At 39.8% G+C, this 22682-nt stretch overlaps 1 protein-coding gene across 1 annotated transcript in view; it reads left to right on the plus strand.

The window, feature by feature from the left end:
- The first annotated feature begins 8840 nt into the window (after positions 1-8840).
- The window catches only part of PNPLA2 (patatin like phospholipase domain containing 2), a 55094-nt gene continuing 41252 nt past the window's right edge, over positions 8841-22682 (plus strand). Inside the window, exon 1 of the mRNA XM_032221443.1 lies at positions 8841-9512. Coding sequence (XP_032077334.1) covers positions 9326-9512 — 187 coding nt within the window. The 5' untranslated portion in view covers positions 8841-9325. The remainder of the gene's footprint in view (positions 9513-22682) is intronic.

The raw sequence follows: 22682 nt of genomic DNA on the forward strand, positions 1-22682 counted from the left end.
TTACACACCTAATGAAGCATCAAGTGTTTCAGCAGAATGCTCAGTATTTTCTTAACAAATGTTGGCAGTGAGAAAAGGTGGTAACACTAGAAATGCATTTGTACATCTTCAATTGGGCACCTTTCTGGAGAAAATGACCTAGCTTTAATAATTAATCAGCTTTTAATTTATCCACTGCCTAAATTGAGTATCTTTTTAATAGTGCAGCCATTGCATTGCAATGAAGTCTCTTTGCCTTAGTGCTGGTCATTTTTCCCAGCATTAGAGGCTTCTCAAGAACAATACATCTTTGTATGAAGAGTTCATCATACAAAGATGGATCTTTCTTGAGAGGTCTCTTATGCTGGGAAAAGTGGAAGAATGACCAGCATGAAAGGCAAACAGATTCTATGTAATGTGCTCTATACAGTGTTGTCCTTCAAAAGTTCGGGAAACTCCAGCTAGTGCATAATGCGAAGAGGTTGCTGCCATGAAATTGTAAATAAACACTGGAATCCTTGGTGCTCTCTGAGCTTGATTGTTTGCTTGCAGACCTTTCATCACCCAAGCAGGTAACAGTGCTGTCTTATAGTTGTTTTCCAACCCAATTTAAGGAGCTGGTTTTTTACATACTAAATTATCAGGTGAAACGGATTAATTAACCTATCTGTAAGATTCTACCTCGCTAATATAGATGTCATTAGAACTATGGTACATATTTCATTATGCATGGTATAAGTTGATACTGACTTAAGACAGACTTTTCTGCTTGCACCCCAAAAATGGATCAGCTTCCAGACTAGCCAATACTATGCTTTAAACAAGAACTGAGTTGCCTTCAAGCGCTTTTGTAATAACTTCATACAATTATGTTCTTTCTGAGTAATATAGAAGTGGTTATCCGCTGCTTTTTATAGACCTCCTACTTCACAATTTGACTACAAACCCCGGTTTTTCTTGTAATGCCAACTCTTAATCCTGTTGATGTTTTTAAGTTCTCTCATTAACTATTTTGTTTCAAATGAAATTGAAACTGAGTACAATCTAGTCAGCTGCATGATGATCATAGTTCAGTTTCATTAGTGTACAAATACTGCACCTCGTTATATACAAGGTTATATACAGATACTGAAAAATAGCACAATGAACAACTTGCTACAGAAACAAACGTGTTATAGAAACAAATTGGACATAGATTCTTCAGGAAAAATGAAAACTTTCCTGACGATGGTGCTGTCTTGATTTATAGATGATATTTTCCATCATCTAGCCAGAAATCGTAAATTAGCATATCTAGAAGGCACAGCCTTAGAAAAGCCAGGAGACTCTGGATCCTTATAAAATCCTTATTTTTTTTTTAAAAAAGACTTGTTTGTAGTTCTCATGCATTTGATGCAAAAGCCTGGTGTTACTAAAGCAAGTTCATAAACTCTGCCACTAATACCTACTTTTCAGCTCATAAAACACCTAAGAATGTAACTGCTTGACTTACATTCTTCAGTTTAATAACTTTGACATTACGATGGCACTAAAAAGTAATTCCACACACTTAAGATATACTTGCAGCATCCTCACAGTCCCAAAATTAAGGCATTTGCGAACCAGTATGTTATTTATGGTTGCAGGGACCTGGAATCACGACTGCCATTTGTGACCTTCCCAGGACTTCCAATGAGCAAAGTCAATAGGGATACCTTGGCAAAAGAGTTATAAAATCAGGTGTGAGTCACTTAACCACCACATTGCTTAGCAGCAGAAGTTCTGTTCCAAATTATGGCTGTAAGTTGAGGGCTACCTGTGTAGTAATAATAACAGGCAGTGTTGGGCATAATAATGGGCAGTGATGAATACTCCTTATCCATTGCTCAAAGGACAAAGTTGCCATTGCTAATTAAAATATATTAATGGAATTGAGCCATGGTTCGCAGGAGCGAACACAACAACATTTTAATTGGACCAGTTATCCCAGCTGCCCTTTTAAAACAGCTTTTTGTAGTATGCCTATATATACCCGAAATCAGTCCAAAATAAATACAAATGTTCAATGTATGTACATATGGGTAGAACAGAGATAGAAATGTAACTCCATCTTTGTGCTATAAAACAATAGCCTGGGCTGTAGAAGATCAGAGTTCAGTTCCAGAGATTTATTAAAGGCTCCAGGTAAATTCACATTTAATCCTTAGTTCATTTGGTTAAGAGAAAATGTCTGATCTAACTAAGACATTGTGTACTATGCACCAGTCTGCCCCCAATATTATGGATGCATAATCTTTCCACTCCTTAGGCATGGGGGTCGGTGATATTCTGCACAAGTTTACCATTGTAACTTTTCATTTAATATTCCAATAGAAATACTAAATCTAGTGCCAGTCTTTATCGTTCCTCCATTTAATAGTATTATTTAAATTTTAGTTCAATCTTTTACTGTGTGCCCTGGCTTTACCTCCTACTTAGTTCCTGACACATCATTGTAAAAAAATAATATTGGCTACCTCCTTGCAAAGATCAAAAAACTCGAGCTGAAGCATCCTATAGAAAAGTTACTAAAATCCATTTCAGAGATACAAATTACTGTATCTCCGGTTCATTCATGCAGATACTCAGAGATAAGCTACTACATCTGACAGTTCCTCAGGCATACACAATTATGTTTATAATATTTTGCATATGAAAGCATACTGTTACAAGAATGACTGCCAATCAATTATCTTCTCATAGTGTGAGTGGAATCTTGAAGTGAACTGGAATGTAGTTAATATCACTAAGTGATTTGGTGTAAGAAGCTATGCTACATATTCAGAATTTATTGAAAGAAATATTAAGAGATCTTTCCAATCGCTCAATGATCATAAAAGATTCAATAAGTCAACTTATAACCAATCTATCAGCAACAAGATTGTTAACCAAATATTGTTTTAAAATAAATTTAGTCAATTGAATTGAAATGAACTGTAGATTTAAAAAGTACATACTTTAATAAATGCTAATAAATAAAACTAGACAAACTTTCTGGGCAGTCATCTCAGATATATTTCCTTATCTGATTCTTCAATCCCTTTAACAATGGCAAAGCTTCTATTATACTAGAAGTTCTTAAAAATTCAGAGAGATATTCAGAAATGTATCTACTTTTAAAATAGCCTATGTTGAATTGTGTAGTACAGTCAAACATCCATATCTGACCACAGGAGAAGTTTTATGACATTTTGTATTTTGTCAAATTTCAATTCCATGGGAGTCATGGGTCCCAAATTTTGTGTGTATTCTGTAAGTTAACCCATTTGAGGTGCCTTGGTTGAAAATATTTTTCCCTATGATGTACCATTTTGCCCAGTTAAAGGATATGAGAGTTTAGTAATGTGTAGATAAAATGTCACAAAAATATTTTACAGTTATGAACAATTATTTCTAAAAAGAGCATGTTATACTTTAATAAACACTATCTGATCTTGATTCTGGCTACACAAGCTGCTTAAATCTGTTCTAAAGTTTTAAAAGAGGTTGAAAAGTGAAAGTCCATTGTCATGGATTATTTCTTCAAATTGCTTAATAGCAATGTACCTTTGAAAGATCAGAGTACAGCAATATGAATTTATACAACTGATGTAATGATCCATCATAATTAACTGACATAAGTAAAATGGTCTTAATAATTAATTGTACTAATTTCACATAAACAAGCTATGGCAGTGCTTTCATTTAGACCGGAAACATTGCCCAAAGCACGAACACAGGAGTCCACAACCCCTAGGCCGCAGCCCACTACTGGGCCTTGAGCCATTTGTAACCGGGCCGCGGAAGTGGCAGGTGAGCGTGTGCATCCCCACTTGCACAAGCAGCGGGTGAATGCTTGCACACATGTTCCATGAGTGCAAGTGGCAGGCACTTATGCCAACTACTCGTGCAAATGGAGCTGTGCTTACGTGTGCTTTCCCGGTGCTTGCACAGAATTATCCTCTCTTGTCTCCTTCCCCATTGGTCTGCAAAGCTTGGGGAACTCTCTTCTGGATGGAGAAATAGGCCAGATGAGAATCAAAACATGTTGTGGAATCCTATCAGTATTGAGCCAGGGCAGATATATAATTCTCCAGTCAGAAATATTGCAGAAAGACAAAAGTGTTCATTTGGAAGTGCTCTTAGATCCAGTACTGCTTCATGAGATCCAAGGAGCACACAGCATTTTCTACCAGCTGTGGCCTTTTCTAGATACAAACCAACTGTGATCCATTTTTATAACTGTTGATTCTGAGTCATGTTTATCTCAACTTAGAAGCTGCCTTGTGTGCTCATTCATTTCCAAAAAGCTAGTTGTTGTTTTAGTCAGTTCCTTTATTACCAGATGGACATTGTGACAGCACTTTCATGTGTGAAGAGTTACCGTAACCCCTCTAGCTCCCTCTAACAACTGTCTCCCATTGTTGCTTCTCTATCATTTGAGATGCTATCATGGACCCACAGCAACTATGTACCATCTCAGGCATGTTTTGCATTTGATTTTCCATCCCCCCACCACTATCAATGCCCTAAGCCCGTGATGGTGAACCTATGGCACATGTGCCACAAGTGGAATGCAGAGTCCTCTTTGCAGGCACGTGAGCCATCACCCCAGTTCAGCTACACTGCGTGTCTGCCGGCCAGCTGATTTTCGGGTCTCTGCCATGAATGTGCGGGGTGCATGTGGGAGATGTGTGTGCATGTGCAGCAGGGGGGGTCCTGCATGCATGTGTGGGGGGTGAAGAGAACTCAGAGGATGCAGTGTGTGTCCCGCAACCCATTTTTGGTTCCAGGAGGCTTGAGGGAAGCCTGCTAGGCCCAAAATGGGGCATGCACATTGAAATTGAAATTTAATAAATTTATATGCTGCCCAATCCCGAAGGACTCCGGGCGGCTTACAAAATATAACTCTAAAAAAAAAAGATAAAAATTAAAAATAGGGAAGAGGGAACAGATTAAAAAGAAACACAACATGCACTCAATGTAGGCGGGGCTGGACCTCGTTCCTGAGGTCAACAGCCCCAGGCCTGCCGGAATAGCCCGGTTTTAGTTGCATTATGTGTGTGGGCATGGGCACGCACGCTTTCGGCACGCAACGACAAAAATATTAGCCATCACTGCCCAAGCCCTTCTTCCACAGTCTCGACTGTTGCAGTCTCTCAAAACTGAGGAAGGAATCTCTTAACAAGATGTGACCATCATTTTTCCTATGGGGCAATTTTTTTCCCTATCTGTCTTTTGGTAGAGAAAGATTTTCCATCTTTCTTCTGTTGCAAGGCATCTAACGTAAGGTTACTTCTCTTGCAGAATTATGTACTAGTAAAATGTGTACTAATATTTATCATCTATAATAATAATTAAGGAACCAGTTCAGCATTAAAATGATGATGAGGAAAGGAGAAAGGAAAATGTCCTGTCAGAAAGAAGGTCCTGTATTCATAAACACATAATATATATAAAACAAAATAAAACTTGTTACAAACCAGTAGCTAAGACCCCTAACATCATATTTTAATACTCCCAATTCACTATATTTTCCTAGATTCTGATTCATTAGTCCTTATTCTAGGCAGGACTGGAGTGGCAGGTTCTTCTCTTGTAGAAGCCAGCATGGGGAGATTCCTTTCTCCGGTGATGGAAGAGAAAGAATCCAGGCTAAATAGAGACGATCCCTCACCTTTTAAAAGCACATGTCAAAAAGAAAGAAAATGTTGGGTTAAACATTAAAATAAGAGCTTCCTGGGCTTTGCTGGACCTCTGCCCACTCTTTAAATTGACTTCACTTCAGACATCATTTATTCCAGGAGCATATTGGAAGTCATAAATATATTTATTGCCTATAAGACAACTTTATTGTGGAACCAACATTGGAATACCTCCAGCAGGATCCTGACTGCCAACAATGTATTTTTGATAGAAGGTTAAAGATGCAAACATGGAATTAGTGGTCCATCTGTGGTTTCTTGATTGTCTATCACTGCTTTAAGATGGTAGTCCCAATCTTCCAATTTTATTAAGACCCAACTATAAAGAGAGATGGCTTAAAGGCTGAATAATTACTTTTAAATTAGTGGAGTTTCAAAAATACTTTACAAAACTTCATCAAAATTTTCTGCAGTTCAATGCTACTCACTTGTAACTAGTTTAGTTCTACCTAACTATGGAGTTGCTCAAAAACTTTCTAAGTAAATTCAGTCATAAAGAACTATGCCATGTTATTCTTTCAGCCATATATAATATTCAAGAAATAAATAAAAGCTATATCCCCCTAGATTTCAGTCTTTTCTTGGGAAAAAAAAGATTAGGCTTACATGGAAATTATAGATCTCCATTTCACCCCCTCTGATTGCGTAGGAACAATCCCCCGAGGAAGGGTAAGTGGGGGAAACCATCAAGAGACATTCTAGCTTCTGGATCATCCAAGTAGAAGATTTGTGTTCTAAATACATCATCTCTGACAGGCATTTCTCTGAATGCCGGAAAAAGGAAGATTAGAACATAGCAAAACAAAACTGTCATCATCTTTCATAATCTTTTTCTCAACAAATCAAAGGCTATTTACCAATTTTCAGAGGAAAAGAACCCAGTCTTCCTTTAAGGAATAAAATAAATGGTTTGATAATAGCCTAGGGCATCAATCTTCAATTACTAAATGAAGTGGAAAACATAATAACCCTTTGTCACGCCACCCCTTATTCCTCAACATCTGGTTTCTAGCAGAATTCCAGGTCTCATTATTTGGCTGTAGGACTAGAAGATTAAGAAGCCATTTTTAAACCTTGTACTTCAACGCTGGGATGAAATAGCAAGATGCTTCTTTTTTTCTTAAATTAATATTTGAGTTGGGGGAAAAACTATACATTAAGCTGATTTTTTATAGCAGGGTTGTCAAACACATCACATGCTGGCCACGCCCACCCCCATTTCAGTGTAGGAGAAAAAACTTGTGATATGTCACATAACGACAATGTGAGGCGAATTTGACACCCTTTTACAGGGTCTCAAACAGTATACATGATTGTCTTTTCAATTTAATCGCCACAATTACTTGAAGCAGACTAATCTTAGAGACTATTGGCGGTGGTTCACATATCTCACCAAGCTATAATGATCTTTGCTTCGGAGTGTATTATGTGAACTGTGATAACTATGGTTCATTCAATAAACAATAGTTTAACGTGTTATGGTGCATGAGGATTCTGAATCAGCTTGGTTCTTCTAAGTTCCAGGAAAATGAAGTTTTTAGTTTTCAGTCATGACTTATTAAACTGCTGGTCTATAAAATGCAGAGATCACTCATAAAGCAGCTGGTCTTCTCCTATCTATTTCCACTAATATGTTATAAGCACCTTCCAGAATATCCGGTTTGACTTGTCCTTCTATCTGACAAAAATGGACACTACTGACAGTAAATATGTTAGAAAAAGAGACATTATATTTGGTAGTACCTTCAAGCTTATGCAATTTAATTAGACTTTGTTTATATTATGGGCACAGATTAACACAGCTCTTCCTCCGCCTCCATTAATCAATGTCACAATGTTAAGTACATGATGTACTATGTGCTAGAAGATCTTATACTACTTTCTAAAGCTAACTTAAACCTGTTTATTTTCTGGGGAGCAAGTTTTATCTTGTACATAATATGATCCATAGTAAGATTAATTGGGATTAGCCCTTATTCACCGGAAAACTATTTGATTTTGCTCAATGGCAAATAATTCTCTTTCATCCAGGAGGCCCTCTTGTTGCAAACCTCCAGATACAGGTAGCCCTCGACCTATAACAGTTCGTTTAGTGACCGTTCAAAATTACAATGGCACTGAAAAAAGTGACTTATGACCATTTTTTACACTTTTCAACCTTTGTAGTATCCCCTATGATCAGGTGATCAAAATTCAGATGCTTGGCAGCTAGTTCATTATTTATGACCACTACTGTGTCCCAAGGTCATGTGACCCCCTTTTGCAACCTTTTGACAGGTCAAAAATTCATGAGGGGACAGATTCACTTACCAACTATGTTGGTAACTTAGCAACAGTAATTATTCATTTAACGACTGCGGACAAAAGGTCGTAAATGGGGCAAAACTCACTTAACAAATGTCTCACTTAGCAACTGAAATTTTGGGTTCAACTGTGGTCGTAAGTCGAGGACTACCTGTATTGCTGACCTACAGATACTGTATCAGCCAGGCTTCCTAGAGCTACCAGCAATTGAATTCACCCAGTATTGAGGGAACTAGAAATTACCTTGCAATGATTGGGGATAGTAAGGGGCGTGCATAAGCATGCCTACCATCTTTGTCCTACTGTTCCCATTTATTTGTACTCATTTCTTATGTATACATACATATACTTATATGTTTATATGTTACATTCATACTTATACTTGTTTTTACATACATGCTTGACAAACCAAAATAAATGAAATTTAAAAAAAATACAATTTCATTCAATGCGAGAAAGATAAAAAAAGGCGAGCACTCCAATCCTCCACAGACCACGCGCTTTCTCTTCCACCGCTTACGTCGCAAGAGACGTCACAATGCGCATAACAGTCACTCTAGGAAGCAGGACCCCGGGGAGGAGGAGGGGGAGGAGACAAAAGGTACCACTAAATATATTTAATTTGGGTCGCAAACGGCGGCAGCCCCAGTCACAACCTCGAGGAATACAGATTGCCCAGCTTGCTCTACGGCCTTATTGGCTGCCGCCTCGGAACGCCCCCGGCTTTCTGAGAATTCCCCTACCCGCGTCGTCGTTGTACCCGTCCGCCGGCGAGTCCCTGAAGGACTCCCTCTCCCCCACCTCCCCTCCACTCCTCCCGCCACACTTCTAGGCTCGGGACTCCGCCCCGAACTGGGTGGCGTTACCTTCGCAGCAGCCATCAGCCGGGACTGGCGCTGCTTGTTTGTTTGTTTGCTCCCTGGCCAGCTTGAGGAGGGGAGGTTGTCACCACCCCCTATAGCTCCATTTCCTCCCCGCCGCCGCAATCAGCAGCGCGCCTCATATAGCGTTTCCTCAGCCAGCAGCCGCCGATTAAGGCGCAGGCGATTGGAGGAAGAGCGGAGGAAGCCGGGGGAAGGAGGGTGGCGACCGAGCAGTGGGGAGAAAAAAAAAGCCGGCGCGGAGGGTGAGGTGAACCATAGTCCCGGAAGGGCAGGCAACTCCTCCAGTGGCTCGTCTGGGAGCTGCTCCGAGCCTCCTCTTTGCCTTGCCAGCACCCACCCGTGGACACCTTGCTGCGTTCGGGCGCTCTCCCGTTCCCAGCCGTGGTCTTCCCTCCACCACCACCACACGCGCCTCCACCCGGGCGTGCGACTAGTTGGTGGCGGGGAGGCGAGGAGATGTACCCGCCGGGCTCCACCTGGAATATCTCCTTCGCCGGCTGCGGATTCCTCGGGATCTACCACATCGGGGTGGCCAGTTGCCTTCAAGAGCATGCCCCCTTCTTGGTGGCGAATGCCAAAAAGATTTATGGCGCTTCGGCCGGAGCCCTGACGGCTACAGCCCTTGTTTCGGGTGCCTGCCTAGGTAAGGGAGCGCGGGGGTCATCTTTCCTACCCGGGTGGTAGTGGTGGTGGTGGTGGGAAATAGTGAAATCCCTTGTTATTTGAGGGCCACCTTCCTTCTCTGCCCTTTCCTGCTCCTGGCCGCTGTCAAGACCACAATCCCTCAGCCTCCATTCCCTCCTCCCCCAGGATGCGCTGCTATCTCGCGTGTTGGATCGGGAGGGAATCGATTTAGAAAAGATTCTGGTGTAACTTTAGTGCTAAAGGGCTTGTTGTGATCCACCAAGCGGGTGCTTTTTTTTCCAAAACCAGATCAACTCAGGAAGGGGGGGGAGGTTTTGCGGCAGGGTTGACTTGTTTTAATACTTTGCTCTCACTAGCAAAGTCGTTTACACTTGTTAGCCTAGCTTATTATTAAAAGACAAGTTTGGCTGGGTTGGCGCTGTCCCATGTTACACACCACATAACATATTTGTCCTCGGACTAATAAATCAGAAGTAAGCAGATTATATTTTATACATTATAATTATTAAGAATTGATTGATGAGTCCTTAACTATTGAGTCAGACCATTGCAATGCCCAGTGCAGTGCTGTATGTTAAAAAGGCATTTACTGTGTTTTGGTATATGCTGTGATTCCTGCCCTTACATGAATCATTATATTATTTGAGGGAAAGAATGGAATGTATGCATACATGCACAGGGTATAATTCCTCAGATCTGGTTATGGGACATGTAGTTATTTTATCTCAAAGGGAGATAGGTGGGTAAGAATAAATGTCCAAACTGATTTACTTACACTAATGATGGATTCCTATTAAATATTGTTGTAGAGTAGACTATTTGTGTTCATTGTAATCAGGCTTTAAGGAAACAAATCTATGCCACAAGTTATTACATGATATTTTCTCCCACAGCACATGATTCTTTGATCTTTGTTAAGGTCAGGAATACAAAAAGATTTCATAATTGTTGTTTTAAATCATTTGAGGGTTGCTTCCAAGCTTTCCCCAGCAGGCAGCAAGAACTATTGTTTATAGATGTATTCTTTCAGGGGTAGTGTCTTTCTTTCACTTTGCAATTTTTCATTGTAATTTCACTAAACATAAATTAAAGGAGAGCTTTACTTTGCAGTGGTTACATTAGTAGGAGCTAGAAATAGATGATGGGAATTACGTGTTTGTGTATATGGAGTATATAGAAGCTATCCTAAAGTGTTCCTAAAGTTTTACTGTTTGTTGTTCAATTCCTTTCTTCACTCTTGATGTTTTCTGCCATGTTTGCCCAGAGAGCCTTGAACCACAATCCTGTGTATCCTGACATATACAGTACAAATTTTAGTGGATAATTTTAAAAACTTAGATATCTGCTTACTGGAGTTATTCAATTATGCAGGACTGTAGTTCAGTATGGGTATCAATGTGCAACATGCAAATTGTATAAAGGAGTTGTATAGCGAGTTTTCTCCACATTCTTTTTTTTTCCAAATGTGCTTGGCACCATGGTATGGCAGAGAGAGGAGAATTTAGGCCTGTTCATTTCCACTTTTTTTTCTTAGAAACATTATATAACATAACATAAATGAGTCCCCAGTTATCTTCTCTTCCTTCAGTGCCTCCAGGGAAGGGATCAAAAGCATTTGCAGACAAAAAGGAAGATATAAAAAGGTTTCAACCTTCTTCACATCAGAGGAATATAAATCAAGTAAATTAACTGTGTCTAATAAATTTGGGTGGATATTAATTGACTAACCATGGTTTCCTTTGATTCACACAATGACCAAAGAAGTTGAAGTAGTTAGTTAATGTCTGGATGAGACTGGTGAATGTCTATATCCCATCCACGTTTATTTTGAAAGAACTGGGTAGAGTACTTATTTACTTATAATTAATATTTTTATTGCTCAAACACTTATCTTCATATGTTTCTCTTTCCTTTGAGAAAAAGATGAGGTAGATCTAACAAACATTAAGTCGAGAATTCAGCCTTTCTTTTTTATGAAAAGAAGAGATTTATTTTGGAGGTTACTATCAAGTAACTAGTATCTGTAGCTTGGTTTTTGAGAAGCTTCTTGGTTACATTTCCATATTGTCACCTTCTAAAACTGCTTGTGAACTTTTCCCTCTTTCTCCCATGACCCTGCTATGTTTTGGAATTACAGGATGTTCTATTTTTTTTTCTTGGCTGTAGTTAGCTTCCAACCTGCTGACCAGTTGCCCATTTGTCATAGAATGCTCTGGAAGGTTTGATGCTAATGTGCAATCCTTCTAGTGTAAGGGGAGGGTTACAAATATAGAACAAAGTATTCTAACTTTCCCTCCACCTCATATTCCTCAATTTGAGAATTATTAAAGGACATGAAAGAAAACCTTTCTTATTATAAGGGAGTGGTCCAAGTAGGAAATTGGTTGCTTGTATACTTTTATGGGGCCTACTGCAATCCACGGAAAATTTATTCTGAAGTCTTCTGTTGTTTCTCTGTTCTAATTTCCTTTGTTATAAAGGAGCTGCAGAAGGGAATCTTGATAAGCACAAAAGCAACTTGAATCCATGATTCCTGAAAAATGCAGAGAAGGGCATTATTCACAATGGCATAAATAATGCTGTATGACACATTAAATGTATTGTGGCATATGCTCTTTGAGTATAGTGGCTACTGGGTTAATTATTATTGATTTCATACTGTTTTTCCTACCAGAAAAGAGTTTAGAAAAGTTCACAAAATCTGGAATACATATAGAGAGGGAAGCCCAATAAGAATATTGCTTCCTGGAAATACTCATAATCCATAATATCTTGGTGACATTGTGGTTCAGGAGTTAAATTCTTCAGCAAATGCTGCGAGAAAAACTCTGTTTTGGACTTTCTCCTGAAGCTTTATAGTATAGGACCAGTATAGCATAGGTGAGTGTCATTAAATGGGGAAATCACCAAGAAAGTCCTCTTCTATGGGCCAAGCCCATAGATAACAGTTGAGCAAGGCCTGTCAGTCTGATTTAATCCATGGCTTTAGAATTGATCTTTTAAGGATTTAGCAATAAAGCAGCCATGAATTGTCGTCTCCCCCCCCTCCATACCTCATAGGCGGTATGTGCCTATGAGTTTTAAGAATCAATGTAACATGGTCTCCCTTAGCAGCCCCCATTTACTGTGCTTATTTAGCAGATTGCATCATTTTGTAAGTTCTGAATTACTTTCTAAGGCAGGCCCAGTGAAGAAAGTTGCAATAATCCAGTTAATAAGATTATGAGGGCAGGAGTCATGGTGGTTAACTAGCTTGGCCTAGGTAAAAACAGTTTTATAACATTTTGTATTGCCTTGGGCAAGCCATACTGATTTTAATATTTAATATATTATATAATGATATTAACTGCATCTATATTTCTGGAGAAAGATTTTCAGCCTGAAATGCCTGGCATGACCTACTTTATGCACCAGAAAACATGTTGCACTGTGATAGACAAGTGAATTCCATTGATCTTTACGATACTTATGTAATTATCTTAATCATTATTATACTTTGTTATTGCTCAATTTACAAAGAAGGTAGGTAAGCTCCAGTTGCCTTTGATGGGAATGGAGGGTCTCAGGTATGATATGGGAGTTTCTCTGAACCGAGAAAAAATCGTTTACCTGTTTTCTATCTCCTCCACCTGTCAGCACTGAGTGCAAGTGCTGAGCAAGCAGAGGGTGGAAATTTGTCAAACTAGCCTAAGCTGTCCAATATCTAGAAAAAGTCAGGTCTAGGGAGCTTTCTTCTCCAGAATTGCTTATTCATCTTGATTGAATTATTGAAGCTTGCAAAAAAGGAGAGGGAATTAGTCTTTGCACATAAAATGGCTTACATCAGGGATGTCCAACCTTGGCAACTTTAAAATCTGTGCACATCAACTCCCAGAATTCCCCAGCTATCCAATTCTGGGAGTTGAAATCCACAAGTCGCCAAGGTTGGATCTCCCTGGTTTACATGATGTACTGTTAGGTTTAGGTTTTATTAAACACTTATAGGCCGCCCTTTTCCCTGAGGGGACTCAGGGCGGCTTACAATAATGAGGGAGGGGAGTGCAAGACAAGACATAAAAGAAAATGTGAGTAAAAATAATTAACAATAAAAGCACAACATTCACTCGGCATTCGGGCAGGGAGAGAGTAAAGTCCTATCCCCAGGCCTGATGGGATAGCCAGATCTTAAGGGCCGTGCGGAAGGCCTGGACGGTGGTGAGGGTGCGGATCTCCACGGGGAGATTGTTCCATAGCGTCGGAGCTGCAACTGAGAAGGCTCTCCTCCGCGTAGTCGCCAGTCGGCACTGACTGGCAGATGGAATTCGGAGGAGGCCTACCCTGTGCGACCTGATGGGACGCAGGGAGGTAATTGGCAGAAGGCGGTCTCTCAGATAGTCAGACCCACTACCATGGAGCGCTTTGTGGATGGTAAGTAGGACCTTGAAGTGCACCCGGAGATCAACAGGTAGCCAGCGCAGCTCACGGAGGATCAGTGTTATGTGGGCGAACCGCGGTGCGCCCACAATCACTCGCGCGGCCGCATTCTGGACTAGCTGAAGTCGCCGGATGCTCTTCAAGGGCAGCCCCATGTAGAGCACATTGCAGTATTCCAGCCTAGAGAGCACAAGGGCTCGAGTGACTGTTGTGAGGGCCTCCCGGTTCAGGTAGGGCCGCAACTGGCGCACCAGGCGAACCTGGGCAAATGCCCCCCTGGTCACAGCTGACAAGTGATGGTCAAAATTCAGCTGTGGGTCCAGGAGGACTCCCAAGTTGCGGACCCTGTCTGAGGGGTATAAATTTTACCCCCCCCCCAGCCTGATTGATGGAACATTAGCCAAATTGTTGGGAGGAAAACACAACAGCCACTCGGTCTTTTCCGGGTTGAGTACCAGTTTGTTAGCTCTCATCCAGTCTTTAACAGTCTCAAGGCCCCGGTTCATCACGTCCACCGCTTCATTGAGTTGGCACGGGGCGGACAGATACAACTGTGTATCATCCGCGTATTGATGGTATTTTATCCCGTGCCTCCGAATGATCTCGCCCAGCGGTTTCATGTATATGTTGAATAGTAGGGGGGATAAGACCGAGCCCTGCGGCACCCCATAAGTTAGGGGCCTCGGGGACGATCTCTGCCCCCCCACCAACACCGACTGCGACCTGTCCGAGAGGTAGGAGGAGAACCACTGCAAAACAGTGCCGCCCACCCCCACCTCCCGCAGTCGTCGCAGAAGGATACCATGGTCGATGGTATCGAAAGCCGCTGAGAGGTCAAGGAGAACCAGGATGGACGCATGGCCTCCATCTCTGGCTCTCCAGAGATCATCGGTCAATGCGACCAAAGCGGTTTCTGTGCTGTAACCGGGCCTGAAGCCGGACTGGAAGGGGTCAAGATAGTTAGCTTCCTCCAAGGTACGCTGAAGCTGGAAGGCCACCACCTTCTCAACAACCTTCCCTACAAAGGGGAGGTTGGAGACTGGACGGTAGTTATTAAGAACTGCTGGATCCAAAGACGGTTTCTTCAGGAGGGGCCTCACCACCGCCGCCTTAAGCGCGGTGGGGAAGTACCCCTCCCGAAGAGAGGCGGTAACAACCACCTGGATCCAGCCTCGTGTCACCTCACTGCTGTTGGCAACCAGCCAGGAGGGACACGGGTCCAGTATACAGGTGGAGGCACTCACAGCTCGCATAGCCTTGTCCACATCCCCGGAGGCAACATCCTGAAACTCAACCCAGAGATGGTCTGCCAGATCATTCCCTTGTGTCTCGGCTGGATCTGCAGGAGTGGAGTCCAGGTCCGATCGAAACCGAGCAACTTTGTCCGCCAAGAACTGAACATACTCCTCAGCCTTACCCTGTAGGGGGTTCCCCGTCTCCCTCCTGTTAATGCAGAACTGGAAACATTCTTAAATGTCTCCCCTGTGGTTGATATAGTCACACTCTCCAAGCCTTATTCTGTATATTTAAATTTTTAATATGTTAATGTTTATTTTTAATGATTGCTTTTTAATATTGTTTTATTCAATTGTATGTCACCCAGAGTTGCCTTTTGTGAGATGGGCAGTTGAATAAATTTAATAGATAAATAAATGCAGCAATCTCATATGCTGCCCAATTGCTGCAGTACTGCTTAAAATAGTAGGGAACATGTATGTACATCCCATTGTCCATATGAACTACAACTTCTGTAATTCCCAGAGTGTTTAGGTTCTTGGGGGTGATTAGAGATGTAGTTTGTAATGTTATCTAAAAGCTTGGAATGTGACATTAAATACAATATTCACAAAGTGTTTTTAAAAGCATGTGGCATCTGAACTGAATGCGGTGAGATCTGAAGTTGTTATTGTTGTTGTTTTCCTAGTATTGTCCAACAAAGATGTAGTGTGTGCTTGTTTTTGTATTGCACATATCTGGTTTACAGGGAAGCTGTCAATACATAATGTAGCAATGGTAGTGCCAGTCATTTTGATGAAGAATCTGACTGTCCTAAGATCAGCCAGCTAGTTTCTGTGCCTGAGGGGAATTAAAATCTGTGTCTCCTCACTCCTAGTCCAACAGTTAACACTGCATTGTCTTTAATGAGTGCTGAAGCATGTATATAAATATGAATAGGGAGAGGTGTTAGCAAGAGTTAAGCTAAGCAACTAACAAGGGTGAAGAGTGAGATCCCTAATGAAGTAACTTCATTTTATTTTTTGAAGTTGCACATGTGGGATGCAAATATAATTTCCCTATGAGCAACAGAAATAACTAGTTATTGGATATTTACTTGAATGTTTTTGAGATGCAGCGATAAAAAGAAATATTAATGGTTGCCAGTGGAAGGAAATTCGTAATTAAGATGACGCATAGATGGTAAAACAATCTGTTATTCTCTTTGTATTTCCATAGACAATTTCCATTGCTTACGTCTATCTCTTGAATATAGGTTCTCCCCCCCCCCATCAGAATATGTTATTTATGAATGTGAGGAATTGTCCTGGATATTTAAAAATCATAAGCAGTGGATGAAATTAATGGCAGCTCTAGCTGAAAAACCCTGCTAGTTGATCCTCATAATGTGCATTATATTAAAAAGATGTAAAATATAGCAGAGGACATCAGTGTGGAATTAGACTATGCTTCTGTGGTTGTAAGAGAAAGAGAATATATGTGCATTAGGACCTAATAAAGATAGGCAAGTGTAAATCAAGGATTTACTTGATTAAAGTAATGAGTGAGTTCATAGCTACATAAATAAAGAAATAGCAGTGTTCATACCTATATGAGGCTAAGGTTTGTCCTAAGTCATATCTGGCACTAAACTAAAACCAAATGACATTTATGATATATGACTCATATCTCCATAAGGTATAGGCTTGGGCTTGTATTTTGATGTCTTTGGACTTTTAAAATATTTAATGGGTTCTTTGTGAGAGGTTTAAGACTGATTTTCTAAAATCAGGGAGAAATTGCATCACTGTCATTCAGTAGTTTGGTTGAGTAGTCTGTTGTACTCATAGAGTAGCCACCCTTTTAGAAGAAATAAATATATAATTTATAATCTTGAAAATTAATTATTGCGGTGGAGAAAGGATTACTAGACAAGATCGTTAAAACTAGCTACCATAGTGCTGGAATACAATTCTCATCACAAGTCAAAATCTCTTACAGAAATTAAGCAAGTTTTATCTCCTCAGAAAATATGAGTATGTCTGCAGAATTCATATCTTCCTTCCAAAAAGTGAAACAAAAAATGTAGAACTACAAATAGTTTTCATATTTTTAAATACTGAATAATAGAGACTTAAAATACCTCAAATGCTTCTTGCGTATCTTTTGTCCTATTTCAACTTTTATTTGGCAGACTGAGGACATTTCCACACAGCTTTCAGTTTTATCTTCCTAAGCTCTCAAAAGTATTTTTGTTCCACCCTATAATTCCTCTCAGCCATTTTCATTTGAGGTGTTCCCCCAAAAGATGAGTAACATTATTTACACAATTGCCCAACATGAAAAAGTATGTGGCAGGGATAAACTGCTAGATGTTTAGAAACAGAGCTATGAAAGCTTAGCCAGAGTAGACAATGATTTCAAACTTTGTAAAGTACCAGATTGTATATTCCCAGTCTATGAACTGTGTTTACCACATTTACGTATCATAAAATGCATGGTTTGGGCTCATGACAAGCTTATAGGGTGCAGCTCCTTGAATCAGTTCAAGAGCACCTGTGCACGTGTGCTGATGTGTTCCAAATTCTTGCTCCTCCTGTTTGCTGGTTGATGGCCAATTCAATTGCAAATATAACCATAGTACACTGATGAGGAATAATCCCTTTTCTAAAGGCCCATATGCAGTGGTGGGTTTCAACATTTTTAGAACCTCTTCTGTAGGTATGGCCTGCTTTGTGGGAGTGGCTTGCCAGCCATGTGACCAGGTGGGAGTGGCTTGCTGGCCATGTGACCAAGTGGGAGTGGCTTGCCAGCCAGGTGACTGGGTAGGCATGGCCAACTTGTAAAATGTGGTAAAACTCACTTAACAACGCTCTTGCTTAGCAACCAAAATGTTGGCTCAGAAACTCTGGCATTTGAAGCACGCAAGTCTTAAAGCTGTCAAGTTACAAGACCCTTGTACCCCTAACCCTTTAGAAAAAAAAAACCAGGGGTGTTCAAACTTGACAGCTTTAAGACTTGTGGACTTCAACTCCCAGAATTCCTCCTCTCGCTCTTCAACTTGATTTGTGCGGACGGGCGGGGGGAGGGAGCTGGAACCGGTTCTAAACGGCACTGTAGATTTGTGGAACCTCTTCTATAGAAGAGGTTAGAACTGGCAGGAACCCACCCATGACCATATGTGACTGATCAGGTCCTGGTTGACAAAAAAGCACTTACTGTTTACTACAATCAGACATTGTCAAGAAGTTACTTGAGGGAATCTCGCCAACCTTCTTAAGATTTTTAATCTTTGGTGGTCAGCAAAAGCATTAAAGCATGTAAGGACATTCTCAGTAGTGAGAATTCATGCACATATGGCCTCTACACCCTGCAATAGAGAAGGCTGCATATTTGCTTGGTATGATAAAGTTGTTTGACATTCCACAGATATTTACTTAAGAGAGCGTAAGGAAGATTTTATTAGTGCCTTCTTCAAGACCTTTTGTTCCAGTCTTGATCCAGGACTTAGTACTGGCTACTCTGTGATCAGGTCTACATCGTTAGATGATAAGGAAGCAATTTTCCATGTGTCCACCAGATTTGATGGGAGACTCCCTCATAAAGCTGGTATTAGCTGTGCTTTTTGTTCTGGTTACTTGAGGCTAACAATTATTATTATCCTTTCCTTAAAAGGATATTTTTGGTGCTTTTAGAGAATTTCCAAAAATACTTTCCAAATGCAGTCCCAAATGCAGTCCCAAATGCTTTCCCAAATGCTTTACTTTGAAATTTAGCAAGGTTCACTGACTTGGAAAGGCCTAGCAATTAAGTATGTTTAAGAACTGCAGTTTTAATCAAGAATTTTTAGGAAGGGGGAAAATTCAACTGGATTTATTTCTGAGCAGAACATTTGCTTAGCCTGAGGTGAAATTATTTATTTATTTATTTATTAGACTTATATACCGCTTCATAGGGCTTTCAGCCCTCTCTAAGCGGTTTACAAATTTTTTAGCAAATTGAGTCAGCAACTTGCCCCCACAGTCCGGGTCCTCATTTCACCCACCTCAGAAGGATGGAAGGCTGAGTCGACCTTGAGCCGGTGAGATTTGAACCGCTGAACTGCAGATCACAGTCAGCTAAAGTGGCCTGCAGTACTGTACCCTAACCACTGTGCCACCTCAGCTCCTAATTAATTAATGAGACTTGAGACGTGAATCTTTTTTTCCTACCTGACAGAAATACTGTAAAGTAGAAATAAGAAATTGGAAAGATTTGATAAACTCTCAGATGTAACAGGTTATGTATTTTCAATTTGTGGGCAGAAATAAACATGATTGTTTCTGGGAAGCAATTTTATATGTGATTCTTTTGCTTTCTTCTCACAAACTATGGCAGTTTCCTATCCAGTTTTGATTTTTTTTACCCTATGTGTTTGTGTGCCATTATAAAGAAAATTATATGCTGGCTTTCCTTAAGATGAATTTAAGGTAGTTTTCAACAACAGAGCCTATGGGCAAAGCTGGCATAAATGCAGTGTAATCTTGGAAATACCCAAAGCAATTTTCATAGACATCGTTCAGCATAAAATTTGAAAACAAAGAGTGGAACCACTAAAGAGCAATGCTTTGTTTGTCCCCACCCAAACATCCTGTGTTCATGAATATGAAGGAACAACATTGTACTTCCTAAACTTTATGGTCAAAATAAAGGTATCAGTATTGTATGGTTTGTTTGTTTTTTACAAAGCACATGCAAAAAGCAGATCAAAATGAATTGAGAAAAGGAGGATTTCCAAGAACACCTCAAGCTTAATAGGTCTTTCCTTAATCAGTTTCAAGAATACCATATTAGTGTAATAATCCACTTGTCTACTCAAAATTAGAAGATTAAAAACTGAGTTATGACTTCACTGTTGGGCCATTCAGCTTCAGTAACCCAGCACTAGTGGGTCAAAGTTAAAATATAATCCGTAGGACTTAATGTGTAAGTGTAAGCACTTTATGTAAGGGCAAAGAGGACTAAATTCCAGAGGGAGTGAAAGTTGATATATGAAACAAGCTAGCAAGTTGATTATGCCAAGAAATATGTCTGTCTGGTTTCCACCAGCAAGTCTTACTCTAGTACTATAGCAATTCTTACTGCAATATTTACACTTAGATCTGTGTTTGCATCTCATTGTTTAAATTTCTCCTGTCTTGATAGTAGGATGAGATAGAAACAGATAGAATTTTTAAGCCCAGCACAGAGTTAACTAAAGCTTGTTATAATTTTAAATGTCTATCGCTTCAAATATTGTACCTGTCCATGTATCACTGTGTTTTAAAAAAACTCTGGAATATAGTATGTCAAGAACAAGTATTGAAAGAGGATGCTAATTATTGGAGAATATAAGAAAGAGACCTTTAGAATTAGTCTAAAAGTCCATCTGATCTAACTTGCGGCTCGCCAGCCAAGTCATTTCAGAGACCCATTTGGCACCAGACTTCTGCTGTTGGGACAGAGCCTATAATTGAATTATGCCTCTTTCTAAAGAGGATTATTTTATTAGTCTTTTTAAAAACTTGCGACAAAAAGAAATGTAAACAGAGGGTACTAACTTTACTTCACTGCTGCGGATTGGCTTAAAATGGAATCGTGGATTTCAGGTTGTTAAAAACGCAACCATCAAGTAGTCCTTTTGATTATATCACTGAACTTTCTCTAAAAACTTCCAGTCACACTTCTTCTCCTCCTCCTCTGTATACTGGAAGAAGCTTTGGGCTGCCTTAGATAAGTGTTATCTTTCAAGGCAGCAGCTAGGAAACTTTTCTGAAAGTGCATATACATTGGCAGATGGGGAGAGCACAAATTAGCAATCAGAGACTGGGCAGGGTATTTACTGAAGCATGCATTTTCATCTATGATAAATCATGTACATTGGTCTATAAGCATGTAATCAAATAAATGTTATCAATATATGATTCACTCATATCTTTGGCAAGATGATGTGGCATGACCTAGCAGTAAAAGTCTCTATTCCAGAGATAGCAGCTTTTTAGTTCTTGCCATTGAGAAAGAAGTTTATTTTGGATTTAAGATCACAATGCAATCCGGTCATTATGCATTTTAAAGTATAGTTTATGTATTCTGGAATACTAAATCAAGTGTGACTGGTAGAACAACCACTATGAAGAAAATCATGTGTCAGCATGATGATGAACTAAATTAGTCCCTATTAGGAATGTATACCCTGTATTGAAAAGGAGACTTCTGAATTGTAATACAAGGACTCTGAACTTATTTCTTAATGGCTATTACATGCCATTAAAAAATGGCCATTGAGTACAAATATTCCCATTCATCTAACATTAAATTAATGTAATGAATGAAACCTAGATCATTAAAAAATTTTGTGCAATGCACAGTCATAACAGCTAGGTTTATATATTAAGCTAAGTCCTGGTTTATTTTAGACATTAACTGAATAGATCATAAAATAATAAACTGGTTCTCATGATATCAAGCCGTACTTTACAAACTATGATGATTTAGTATGGGTGAATTTAATACTGATTAGTTTGGCAAAACTGCAGAATTAAGATACTGAGTGCATGTTTAAAGGGTTCCATTTTCCACTATCTCACTATCAGTAACACCTCATTGATCTCTTGATTCACATTTTAAAAGTCCTCCACACCACTGGATTTCCTTATCCATGACTAGACCTTGCCAGAATAGAATCTATCTGTCTGGTCATCCTGAGACTCTGCAAGTTTGCAAGTCCCATCTATCCCTTCTGAAGAATATGGGGCAGTGTTTGTCAGTCTTGACAGTTTTACAATGTGTGGACATCAACCCCCAGAATTATCCAGCCAGCATGCTGGCTGGTGAATTCTGGGAGTTGAAGTCCACATATCTTAAAATTGCCAAGATTGAGAAAACACTGACATGAGATGTACTTCTCAGTAGTAGCTTCCTCCTTCCCTCTTTCCCAATAGACATGCAGATCTACTTTTCATAAGCAAGTCCTTGAATAGGAAATCTCATGGTGCTTGGTTTTGGTAAATTTTTTAATTCTAATATTTGTTCATTTTGATTGTATTGTTGTTTGTAGTGTGTTTGGAGTGGGACAGCCTAGCAATATCGTTAAATAAATAAATATGACATTATGTAAACTCAGGCATTGTAGCTTATTCAATAAACCATTGTTAAAAGATTTTTTAACACAATATCTGAAGCCATCCAAAGTTTGAATGGCAATTATTAGTCCTTAGAATAAAAGAACTGCCCAAGGTAACATTAACTGATTTGCATAAAATGTCTCATTATAAGTGATTTCTGTGTCACTCTTAACCAAGTACAATCCAACAGTAGGGTATTGTATCATTTATAAATTAGGACGGTGTGAAAAGCTAATTAAACTCATTAGACACTTTTTCTTGACTGGCTACTGTTCATAATGAACTCTAAGATTTGAGCTTTCTGTTTATTTTTGTGTAGTTATTATTCGGATCCTTTCATCTGAGGGTTGAATGAAATATTCAACCCGCTTCCAATATTATAGGTTACCCACAAATGC

Source organism: Thamnophis elegans, chromosome 1, assembly GCF_009769535.1.
Source record: "Thamnophis elegans isolate rThaEle1 chromosome 1, rThaEle1.pri, whole genome shotgun sequence".
NCBI lineage: Eukaryota > Metazoa > Chordata > Lepidosauria > Squamata > Colubridae > Thamnophis > Thamnophis elegans.